The sequence below is a fragment of the Pseudophryne corroboree genome, chromosome 2, assembly GCF_028390025.1.
Source record: "Pseudophryne corroboree isolate aPseCor3 chromosome 2, aPseCor3.hap2, whole genome shotgun sequence".
Taxonomy (NCBI): Eukaryota; Metazoa; Chordata; class Amphibia; order Anura; family Myobatrachidae; genus Pseudophryne; species Pseudophryne corroboree.
Genome location: NC_086445.1, coordinates 213,642,773 through 213,654,842, shown reverse-complemented (window position 1 = coordinate 213,654,842; position 12,070 = coordinate 213,642,773). Strand labels below are relative to the sequence as shown.

General features: G+C 45.7%; 1 protein-coding gene across 2 annotated transcripts in view; it reads right to left on the bottom strand.

Moving 5' to 3' along the window:
* The window catches only part of AVIL (advillin), a 176,611-nt gene that overhangs the window by 103,506 nt on the left and 61,035 nt on the right, over positions 1-12,070 (bottom strand). For both annotated transcript variants that reach the window (XM_063952298.1, XM_063952297.1), the window contains exons 7-11: positions 11,069-11,274; positions 10,642-10,720; positions 4,043-4,141; positions 2,768-2,921; positions 1,298-1,398 (exon numbers count right to left, since the gene is read on the bottom strand). In XM_063952298.1, coding sequence (XP_063808368.1) covers positions 1,298-1,398; positions 2,768-2,921; positions 4,043-4,141; positions 10,642-10,720; positions 11,069-11,274 — 639 coding nt within the window. The remainder of the gene's footprint in view (positions 1-1,297; positions 1,399-2,767; positions 2,922-4,042; positions 4,142-10,641; positions 10,721-11,068; positions 11,275-12,070) is intronic.

Below are 12,070 nucleotides of genomic sequence, written 5' to 3'. Positions count from 1 at the left end.
CAACCAAATCTCATCCTAACCCTCTGTCCGACGCTCGGTCTGCCCCATCTATGTCACCCCGTCTGTCTGCCCCTCCCCTTTAGAATGTAAGCTCTCACGAGTAGTGCCCTCTTCCCTCATGTGCTTATCCTTTTCTTACTTTAATAATCCTCAACTACCCAAATCCCGCAGTTTTCGGCCACCGTGATACTTATCTCAGTGTTGTCTACTGATGGATGGTATTGAGTATGCTGACTGTTGGGATCCCGGCGCTCAGTATACCGGCGCCGGAATCCCGACACCCGGCATACCGACAACTATTCTCCCTCTTGGGGTCTACGACTCCCCTGGAGGGGGAATAAATAGCAAGTATGCCACCGTGCCCGCAAGGGCTCATTTGCGCTCGCTCAGCTGTTGGTATGTCGGCAGTCGGGATCCCGGCGCCGGTATGCTGGCCGCCGGCATACCATACTACAACCCTACTGATGTAGTTATGCTTAGTTACCCTGTACTTGTCCTATATTGTCTTCAACTGTAAGTCACTGTTTTCCTGTTTTGATTATGCGCATATGTACTCTGTAATTGGGCGCTGCGGAACCCTTGTGGCGCCATATAAATAAAGGGTAATAATAATAATACTTATTATAGAGGTCACTGCCACATTGTATTGCTGGGGGACAAGATTTCCCATGCAAATTTGAAGCCTAATAAAATAATAATAATAATAATAATAATAATAATAATATTAACAACTAGCTGTTTTGCCCTGTTTCAACCGGGCAAAGTTTAGGTGGGGAGAACATATGACCCCTTTTCACCCCCTTTGGAGTCGAATTTCAGAAAATCCCTGCTTAGTGGGTGGCTGTAAATAGCTGTCACAGTTTCCAGACCACCCAGCAGGTCACATGTTCCAGGTTACCCAGCAGGTGCACAGGGAGAGTTCACCAACTGTCACATTTTCCAGAGCACAATGGTGATGCCTTGTAGATGGCTGGCGGATGTTTTGCCACATAAGTCCAAAACAAAGCAACCAGTTACAACACCAATAATTCTGAAAATCTATGGGTCAAGAGTTATAATTTGGTATTTGATGTGTTCTGCTCAGACAACGGCATCATAGAAATAAGTCACTAATAAAAGTCGTCCTTCTGCTATTAATATATAGATGATGATAATAATAATAATAATAATAATAATAATAATAATAATAATAAATCGGCTCCTTGATTATCTACAGTACTTATCATAGGCATGCTGAGGAATGAGAGAGAAAACAACAAACCTAGAAGGAACAGTAGGTGAGATAGTACACTCATACCTCTAAACTGCCACTTCCATCATCCACCATGCGCTCCTGTGCGGCCACTGCTGGCTTTGCATGGAGTAAAGAGGCATCAAATTTCTCCTGGCTGACTTTAGCTGTAATGCACAATGGTATGAGGTTAGGGAGCGATTTATTCAACTTCAAACTGTGGTCAAGCTTCGTAAAACATCCGTTTTCAGATGATCGTCTCAATTTAGAGTAGAGTATCAGATCTATTTAAAAAGGGTGTAACACACAGCAGATAGCTTAAAGATCACAACAGCAGTGCTTCTAGCTGTCTATGGGGCACCGATAATTCCCCATTTAGCTTTTGTGCCCATTAGAAAACACCATTGTAGCCTATATGCTTCTCTAATGCATGTTTCTTCAGGGAAGCATCCGAAGTTACCCTACCTGGTAACTACATGCGTGACTCTATGGTCTCATACATGCTCATTACAGAAGCCAAGCCTGAAGTCGGTAGTTTGCCTTCATCCGGATGGTCTCTTATTGGAGCATTCCAGATCGTCGCTAGATGCAGCAACAAGGAATGTTTATTTTCAGACTTTATCACAAAAACGTGATACATTGCTTGTCACATAGCATAGAAGCATGTATCTATTGCATTATGGGGGTCATTCCGAGTTGATCGCTCGCTAGCAGTTTTTAGCAGCCGTGCAAACGCATAGTCCCTGCCCACGGGGGAGTGTATTTTTGCTTTGCAGGAGTGCGAACGCCTGTGCAGCCGTGCGCCTGCACACACATTTTGTGCAAATCAAGACCAGCCCTGTAGTTACTTATCCTGTGCGATGATTGCTGCGATGCGTGACACGGTAATGACTTCAGATACCCGCCCAGCAAACGCCCGGCCATGCCTTCGTTTTTCCAAACACTCCCAGTCAGTTGACACCCAGAAACGCCCTCTTCCTATCAATCTCCTTGCAATCGGCTGTGTGACTAAATGCTTCACTAGAACCTGTGCAAAACCACGATGCTCTTTGTACCCATACGTCGCAAGTGCGCATTGCGGTGCATGCGCAGATTAGCTGTTTTTTTCCACTGATCACTACGCAGCGAACAACGGCAGCTAGCGATCAACTCGGAATGACCCCCTATATATAGCAGGGTTAGGCAACCCGTCGCTTTGTTTTATTGGAGCTATAAAGTCCCAATATGGCTTCCCCTTCCCTGACAGCAATGCAGGTTGGCTAAGTGTGCTAGCAGCGCTGCTTACCATGCATGTTTCAGTTGTAGGTGCCTGGTACTCAGCAGATGCCTAATTGCCCCATCTGAAATGCCATATAATTCAAAGCAAGAGAAGAGTAAGGGGCTCAGGAGGGAGGGCCAGCATTGATCACTGACAGTATCTCAGACACACAACTCTGTATGTATTTATTGGTCTCTTACAGACAAAAGTGGGTAGGATAATCTGTTCCTATTTGGTCTCTGCGTTACAATAGATTTTCCACTAAGCAGTCTACTCACCAATCTTACTGGCATTAAAGCTCTTTCCCATGCCCACAGATTGGTCTTTCACTGTCCACTTCTGGAAGAGCTGTTTGAACATCGCGGACTCTGCTCCATCATTAACGGTTTCCACATTAGTACTGTGCGGATAGGATTTCATCTTAATAAACTCCTGTTAAATTCATACCACAGCAATTAGCATAATAATTATTTGGGATATTCAGATATCTATGTTCTATTTCCACTAGGCCTAAGTATATATTAATGGGTATATGTAAAGCAGTGCATTTCCGCTCTTTGCTCCATATTTGCCTCCTCTCAGCTGCTTTTACACCTGAAAAGGGCATGCCTAAATGGGGAGTGAACCCGGTGCTAAGGGACCCATGCATGGTACTAAAAATTAACCATTAAAATGCACCATGTGACACCCTCTCTCCCTCGTACCTGCACCCAATCACTGTTATCTCTGCTCTGTTTCTGAGCAAAGCTGCATTATATGTAGTATGGTTAATAACACTGATGCAGTGTGGTGTACATTAGACATAGGGGGTCATTCCGAGTTGATCGCTAGTGAAAAATATTCGCTGCGCAGCGATTAAGTAAAAAAACGGCACTTCTGCGCATGCGTATGCGGCGCTGTGCGCACGCGCAAAGTACTTTCACAACGGGTGATGTATTTTTACACAAGGTCTAGTGACGTTTTTCAGTCGCAATGGCTGCCGCAGAGTGATTGACAGGAAAGGGGCGTTTCTGGGTGTCAACTGACCGTTTTCAGGGAGTGTTCCAAAAAAACGCAGGCGTGCCAGGAAAAACACAGGCATGGCTGGCAGAACGCAGGGTGTGTTTGTGACGTCAAATCCGGAACTAAATGGTCTGAAGTGATCGCAAGCGCTGAGTAGGTCTGGAGCTACTCTAAAACTGCACAATTTTTTTTTGTAGCCGCTCTGCGATCCTTTCGTTCGCACTTCTGCTAAGCTAAGATACACTCCCAGAGGGCGGTGGCTTAGCGTTTGCACGGCTGCTAAAAACAGCTAGCGAGCGATCAACTCGAAAATGACCACCCTAGAGCCCTGTATGTCCACACAATTAGTTACAAACATGGGATGTTTCAGGAGTAATGCTGCTCAGGGGTGACGATTGCTCATTATTCATCATATAACTCTGGGCCTTTTGGATACATCTGCCACCAGATGATTTATGGAGCAGAGGTGTATTGGTACAGGACGACTTCATTGAGTCAAAGGTCCAGGTACGTCTGTTTTTTCATTCAGTAACGTCATCATTACTACTTACCAATGCTCTGGACATTGCAGTTTGCTTCTCAGCCTTTGTGGCACCTTTTCCCTTCCATACATATATTTTGGACCCACCCTGGTCTAAGATGTAACAGTCCTGGGAAAACAAATGGTAAAAATACATAAAATCCACTTGCTAAACTGGCATACAGATATAGTGCCTGGTAATTGTACATTGCAGGCAAGATAACCGCATTTAAATGCTCTCTTGTGACTTGTTTAATTGAGTTATTACATTTGTGTATGTGTGTGTGTTTACAGCAACAGAGAGATGGGCGGCACTCAGAGGGCTTATATATGTATAAATCAGCACACAGTCACAGGTAAGTGCGTCCACTACTTACCGGTGACTTGTGCTGAATTATACATATATACGCCCTCTGAGTGCTGCCCATCTTTCTGTTGCTGTGTATTACCCTGGGGTAGGCCCCGAGGCATCTACATTATTTGAATCTGCATGAGTACTAGACTTCTCTTTCTCTTACTCTCTCTCTATATGTATATATATATATATATATATATATATATATATATTTTTTTTTTTTTTTTCAGTGACGTGGTGAGGTGAGGCAGAGCCTAACATATACGCCAGGTTTTTGACTATATAAAGTATATGAAGAATACAAATACAAACAGTGCCTCCCCTGCCTATCTTTTCCACACTTCTCTGATCAATAAACTCATCAAATTTCCAGCAGTATACAGCGCTGCACCTGTGTATAACGCCCACATGGGGTGGTCTTCAGTATGCCGGCGGTCGGGCTCCCGGCGACCAGCATACCGGCGCCGGGAGCCCGACAGCCGGCATACCGACACTTATTCTCCCTCGTGGGGGTCCACGACCCCCCCTGGAGGGAGAATAAAATAGTGTGGCACGCGTAGCGCGCCACCGTGCCCGTAGCGTGGCAAGCGCAGCGAGCCCGCAAAGGGCTCATTTGCGCTCGCCACACTGTCGGTAAGCCGGCGGCCGGCCTCCCGGCGCCGGTATGCTGGTCGCCGGGAGGCCGGCCGCCGGCAGATCGTAGTGAACCCCCCACATGAACCCTTTAATTTTTTAACCTCATATTTTGTGTAAAGATCTGGCTCTGGTACTAGCCAGTGCCTCCTCAGTCATTTACCTCACTCAGAGCCGGATTAAAGGCAGGTCAACAGGGGCGGTCGTCCATGGGCCCCCACAAAGAGTTATTTTATTCGGAGGAGTGCACTCTCGGCAGCTCAGCTGTTAATAAAAAGCCGCCGCCGAAGAGCTATGGCTCAGTCCGTACACAGGCAATCTCGCGGGATTTCACTACTGTATATTATCCCGCGAGACACTGACCAGTCCCGGGTCTCCAGGGAGTTTTGAAAGGAGCTGTCTCATAGTGATGGGAAATCTAGTTCACTTTGGTGATTAGTTCATTATGATCTAGTTCACTGAAAAGATTAGTTCAGAAGATTAGTTCATCTAGTTCATTTAGTTCATCATTTCACTCACTGACTCTGAGACTGAAAGGAGTGATTAGATTTAGAACTAGTCTAGACTATTACACATAGAGTAGGTATTTCTAATACTAGCTCATTGTAGGAGTTATAATCTTTTTTAAATGATCAGATATGTTTAAAATGTCAGATTTTTTTTATTTTTAAGAAAAGCAATAAGTTATATAGCAACCTTATAGTGACATATGTATCTCTGCAATATTAATCCCATTGTTGGTACTCCTTTTTACTTCATAATATGCAAGTGAAAGACCCAAATTCAGAGTAATGTCATAAGTCACTTTTTTTCTGCTTTTAAAATACAATAATTAAAAGAAAAAAAAAGTCCCTTTGCCCCAATGTAACAGACCTTAGAGAGAGATAAAGTGGAGCTGTTGTAAAGTAACCAATCAGCTTCTGTCATTTATCTTCAACAGTATATAAAGTGACAGAAGCTGATTGGTTGCTAGGGGCAACTGCTCTACTTTATGTCACTTGAAGGTTCATAGTACATATCCTCCTGTGACTTCTGTGGAGTAATCCTACCCTACAGGATAGCATGCAGCACTCAGCACTGTGTCTTTAGCTGATTGGGAGTGTAGCTTGTCACCTAATATACTGGGGGAATGAATCATGGCTATACGCAGTGCAGTATCAGCTCCATACAATGCATATGCCTGTGCACAGCAGTGCCACACATGGTAGCTTAGAAGTACTGTACTGACTCGTATGGCTGTATGAGTCATTGAGTCAGTGAACTGATCAGTGATCTGTAATGAATCACTGAACTACTGAACTACTTGCAAGGAGAGTGACTAATGAGTCGTCAGGACAATCTAACTCAATCAGCTCCACAGAGTCCACTGACTCCATGAGCACAGCAGTGACCCCTGTGGCAGCTGAGGTAAACTGACTCATGAGTATTCAGTATTCTCTCTCTCTCTCTCTCTCTCTCTCTCTCACACACACACACACACACACACACACACACACACACACACACACACACACACACACACACACACACACTGGTTGCTATGGGCAACATCTCCACTTCTATAGAACTACCTAAGTATATGTACCATCATATTTTAATTATTTCAAGTCTGAATGTTCATCAGACAAACATACATATCCCCCTATGTCTTGTGTAAAGTAATCAGACCCTACAGGATAGAATGCAGCACTCAGAACTGTGTCTTTGGCTGATTGCGAGTGACAGTGTACCTTGTGACCACCTAATATGCTAGATGAATTAATGATGGCTATATGCAGTTCAGTATCAGCTCCATAGCATATGCCTGTGCACAGCAGTGCCACACATGGTAGCTTAGAAGTACTGCACTGACTCGTATGTCTGTATGAGTCATTGGGGTAAATTTACTAACATTCGTATTTTCCCGTTTCAGGTAAAAGTTCAATCACGAATGACATCGAAAGTGTAAAACTGCAACTTTTTGAATTTGTTACGACGGATTTACTAAGCTGCCGTATTCGGGTTTTTCTTTTGTTCCGATGTCGATGTCATTCGTGTTTTATTTTTTATTTTTACGGCAGTGATTAGCAAAACACTGCCGACTTTTTTACAATGAATCTCGGCCGGATCTGTGTGATCCGTGCTGGGGTTCATGTTTTTTTTTTTTTTAAAATTAGACACTGTAAAAACCCAAAAAAAAATTGCGTGGGGTCCCCTCTCCTAAGCATAACCAGCCTCGGGCTCTTTGAGCCGATCCTGGTTGCAGAAATATGGGGGAAAAAATGATAGGGGTTCCCCCATATTTAAGCAACCAGCATCGGGCTCTGCGCCTGGTCCTGGTTCCAAAAATACGGGGGACAAAGAGAGTAGGGGTCCCCCGTATTTTTAAAACCAGCACCGGGCTCCACTAGCTGGACAGATAATGCCACAGCCGGGGGTCACTTTGATATAGTGCCCTGCGGCCGTGGCATCAAAAATCCAACTAGTCACCCCTGGCCGGGGTACCCTGGGGGAGTGGGGACCCCTTCAATCAAGGCCCCCCCCCCCCAGCCACCCAAGGGCCAGGGGTGAAGCCCGAGGCTGTCCCCCCCCATCCAATGGGCTGCGGATGGGGGGGCTGATAGCCTTTTGTGATAATGAAAAGATATTGTTTTTAGTAGCAGTACTACAAGGCCCAGCAAGCCTCCCCCGCATGCTGGTACTTGGAGAACCACAAGTACCAGCATGCGGCGGAAAAACGGGCCCGCTGGTACCTGTAGTACTACTACTAAAAAAATACCCAAAAAATGACAAGACACACACACCGTGAAAGTAAAGATTTATTACATACATGCACACAAACATACATACATACTTACCTTATGTTCACACGAGGGTCTGTCCTCTTCTCCAGTAGTATCCAAGGGGTACCTGTTGAATAAATTCTACTCACCAGATCCCGGGTCCCAGGGTCCTCGGGGCAACCATTTGTAATCCAGGTACTTGAATAAAATAACAAAACGGAAAGCCGAGCCACGAACTGAAAGGGGCCCCATGTTTTCACATGGGACTCCTTTCCCCGAATGCCAGAAACCCACTCTGACTGATGTCTAAGTGGGTTTCTTCAGCCAATCAGGGAGCGCTACGTTGTAGCACTCTCCTGATCGGCTGTGTGCTCCTGTACTGAGTGACAGGCGGCACACGGCAGTGTTACAATGCAGCGCCTATGCGCTCCATTGTAACCAATGGTGGGAACTTTCTGCTCAGCAGTGACGTCACTTTAGGTCAACCGCAGGGCAGAAAGTTCCCACCATTGGTTACAATGGAGCGCATAGGCGCTACATTGTAACACTGCCGTGTGCCGCCTGTCACTCAGTACAGGAGCACACAGCCGATCAGGAGGGTGCTACAACGTAGCGCTCCCTGATTGGCTGAAGAAACCCACTTAGACATCAGTCAGAGTGGGTTTCTGGCATTCGGGGAAAGGAGTCCCATGTGCAAACATGGGGCCCCTTTCAGTTCGTGGCTCGGCTTTCCGTTTTGTTATTTTATTCAAGTACCTGGATTACAAATGGTTGCCCCGAGGACCCTGGGACCCGGGATCTGGTGAGTAGAATTTATTCAACAGGTACCCCTTGGATACTACTGGAGAAGAGGACAGACCCTCGTGTGAACATAAGGTAAGTATGTATGTATGTTTGTGTGCATGTATGTAATAAATCTTTACTTTCACGGTGTGTGTGTCTTGTCATTTTTTGGGTATTTTTTTAGTAGTAGTACTACAGGTACCAGCGGGCCCGTTTTTCCGCCGCATGCTGGTACTTGTGGTTCTCCAAGTACCAGCATGCGGGGGAGGCTTGCTGGGCCTTGTAGTACTGCTACTAAAAACAATATCTTTTCATTATCACAAAAGGCTATCAGCCCCCCCATCCGCAGCCCATTGGATGGGGGGGGGGACAGCCTCGGGCTTCACCCCTGGCCCTTGGGTGGCTGGGGGGGGGACCCCTTGATTGAAGGGGTCCCCACTCCCCCAGGGTACCCCGGCCAGGGGTGACTAGTTGGATTTTTGATGCCACGGCCGCAGGGCACTATATAAAAGTGACCCCCGGCTGTGGCATTATCTGTCCAGCTAGTGGAGCCCGGTGCTGGTTTTAAAAATACGGGGCACCCCTACTCTTTTTGTCCCACGTATTTTTGGAACCAGGACCAGGCGCAGAGCCCGATGCTGGTTGCTTAAATATGGGGGAACCCCTGTCAATTTTTTCCCCATATTTCTGCAACCAGGATCGGCTCAAAGAGCCCGAGGCTGGTTATGCTTAGGAGGGGGGACCCCACGCAATTTTTTTTTAAGAAAATAACCACTTTCCCACCCCTTCCCACTGATATACATGCACGGATCTCATGGATCCCTGCATGCCTATACAATCACGGATTAAAAAAGCAGGTCTGGTTTTTTTTAGCACTTTTTTACGAGTTGTAATTTTTCACGGCAGTGTTTTTTTTTTTTTTTTGCTTTGCACTTCTTAGTAAATTACCGAGATTCATACTTAAACAGCCGCGTTTTGACCGATGGTGTATTCATTTGTATTTTTTTTGTAGGACTTCCAAAAAATTACGAATGCCCTCATCACTGCCGTGATTATTGCTTAGTAAATTACCGAGATGACACTTTGATGAAAAAACGGCATCTCGGTCAAAATCGGGAGCTTAGTAAATTTACCCCATTGAGTCAGTGAACCAGACTTGCCTACTCTCCCGGAATGGCCGGGAGGCTCCCGAAAATCCCAAGTCTCCCGGTTAGCGAGTAAAGTGGGCGGTCAGGGCAGGCGATGACGCGATTCTTGTTGAATCGCGTCATCATAGCCACGCCCCCTGCTGTATAATGCCTGCAATAGCGGCATTACACCGCGGGAGGCGGGGCTTACACGGGACGATCCCGTAGCCACGCCCCCGGCCCACCTCTGACACGCCCCGCCTACGCCACGCCTCCGACCCGCCCCCCTCTGCACTTACATCGCAGCCCGACCCCCTGCTGCACCGACCTGGCTGCTCTCTCCCGGAGAGAGCAGCCAAAAAGTCGGTAAGTATGCCCTAAATATTAAGCAAACATTACTACCCCCCTCCTCAGAAGATGTTTGTGTTTGGGGGGGTCTACATGGGTATTTGACAGCATGCTATGTATGGTAGTGGGGGCCTCCCGCAATTTCACTGCCCCTGGGCCCCCACCTGTCATAATCCGGCCCTGACCTCACCGCACGTCTGTGATAAATTTGTACACAAAGTCTTTCTACTTCCCTTCTATAACAGTGTCTGCAAGGAGTAGTAATTAATCAGTCCATTTGAACCACAACCAATGTCCATGTTGCTTTTATGTGTATGTGTGCAATAACAAATTTCCCCTGTGTACTACAGAGAAGGTTAATTTACTCTACTGTGCAGATTGGAGGATGGGAGTTTGAGGAAAGGGGAGGGGGAGAAGGAGAGAGGACTAGTCTGTGCCACCATTGCTATCTCATACAGAATGGTTTTCATAGCTCAGAAAAGCATTTTCACATTCACTTTCCAACACATAACACAAATACATTTTTTTTTAATGAATGAAACTTTAATTCGGTCACCCATGTACTGATATTCCCAGCAGCGCAATGTGGTGTATGAGACGTCCTCTCTACTCATGCACTTACCTGGTGATTTAGAGATTCCTGAACTAATGGACGTGTTGCTACTTCTGTCACCTCCATTATGCCATTAGCATCTGAAACACTGACATGAAGGGAGAAGTGTAAATTGTATTATAACGTTACAATTATGTCTTTATCACATTAAGTTTTTCCTGTGGTGCTAAATGATCAAGTATTCAGGAGCAGCCAGTCTGGAACTTAAAGCCCAGACAGGGTTTCACTGTGCATGTACAAGAAAGGGGCTGCAGAACAAAGGGCTTGATAGCAGATGTATTACCAGGCCCCTTCACCTCAGCATTGCTTGCCCCAGCGGTAGTTCCCCTGATTCTCTCATACAAAAACACTATTTTTCCATAAACTTTCATGTGTTACGGTCACACACATATGAACCCCTATATGTTACTGGACATACAGTATGTATGCTACTTACTGGTATAACATAATGTTCGCCTTCTGTGATTGGTCAGCAACTTCATCAGCACTCCCTGGTCCAATCTTTTGGGTTCTCTCTCCAAGCGTGCTTGTTAGAAGTTTTGTTAATTCTGGAAATGCTTTCTCATTGTCCCCTTCAACCACTCCGATCTCCATCCTGCCTCCTCTTTCTCTGTCACGTATGTCTTTAGCTAACAACATTGCCTGGTACATAGAAACATAAATTATTGTTACAGTGTTAAAAAGTTATTTAAATTCACTTTAATTGTATTTTAGAATCAGTGATATGAAACAAGTGGGCACAGCTGCCTGTGGGTGATGCCTTTGACTAATGCCTTTTGCTGACCCAATATTCATGAGAATGCAGCCTGTAAGGTCACTAGCAACTAGTGACATCACTGACCAGGTGTAGAACAGGCATTGCCAGACCCTATAGCAAAATTTGTGTAGGGGCCTTGCAATGTTGTCAGGGGTTTGGAGGGATAAAAATAAGATTTTACTAACCGGTAAATCTATTTCTCGTAGTCCATAGAGGATGCTGGGGACTCCGTAAGGACCATGGGGAGAGACGGACTCCGCAGGAGATATGGGCACTTTAAGAAAGAATTTAGTTCCTGGTGTGCACTGGCTCCTCCCTCTCTGTCCCTCCTCCAGACCTCAGTTAGAGAACTTTGCCCAGAGGAGATGGACAGTACGAGGAAAGGATTTTTGTTAATCCAAGGGCAAGATTCATACTAGCCACACCAATCACACCGTATAACTTGTGATAACAATCCAGTGAACAGTATGACAATAACATAGCATCAGTTCACGCCCGATGCAACAATAACGTAACCCTTATTGAAGCAATAACTATATACAAGTATTGCAGAAGAAGTCCGCACTTGGGACGGGCGCCCAGCAACCTCTACGGACTACGAGAAATAGATTTACCGGTAAGTAAAATCTTATTTTCTCTAACGTCTTAGAGGATTCTGGGGACTCCGTAAGGACCATGGGG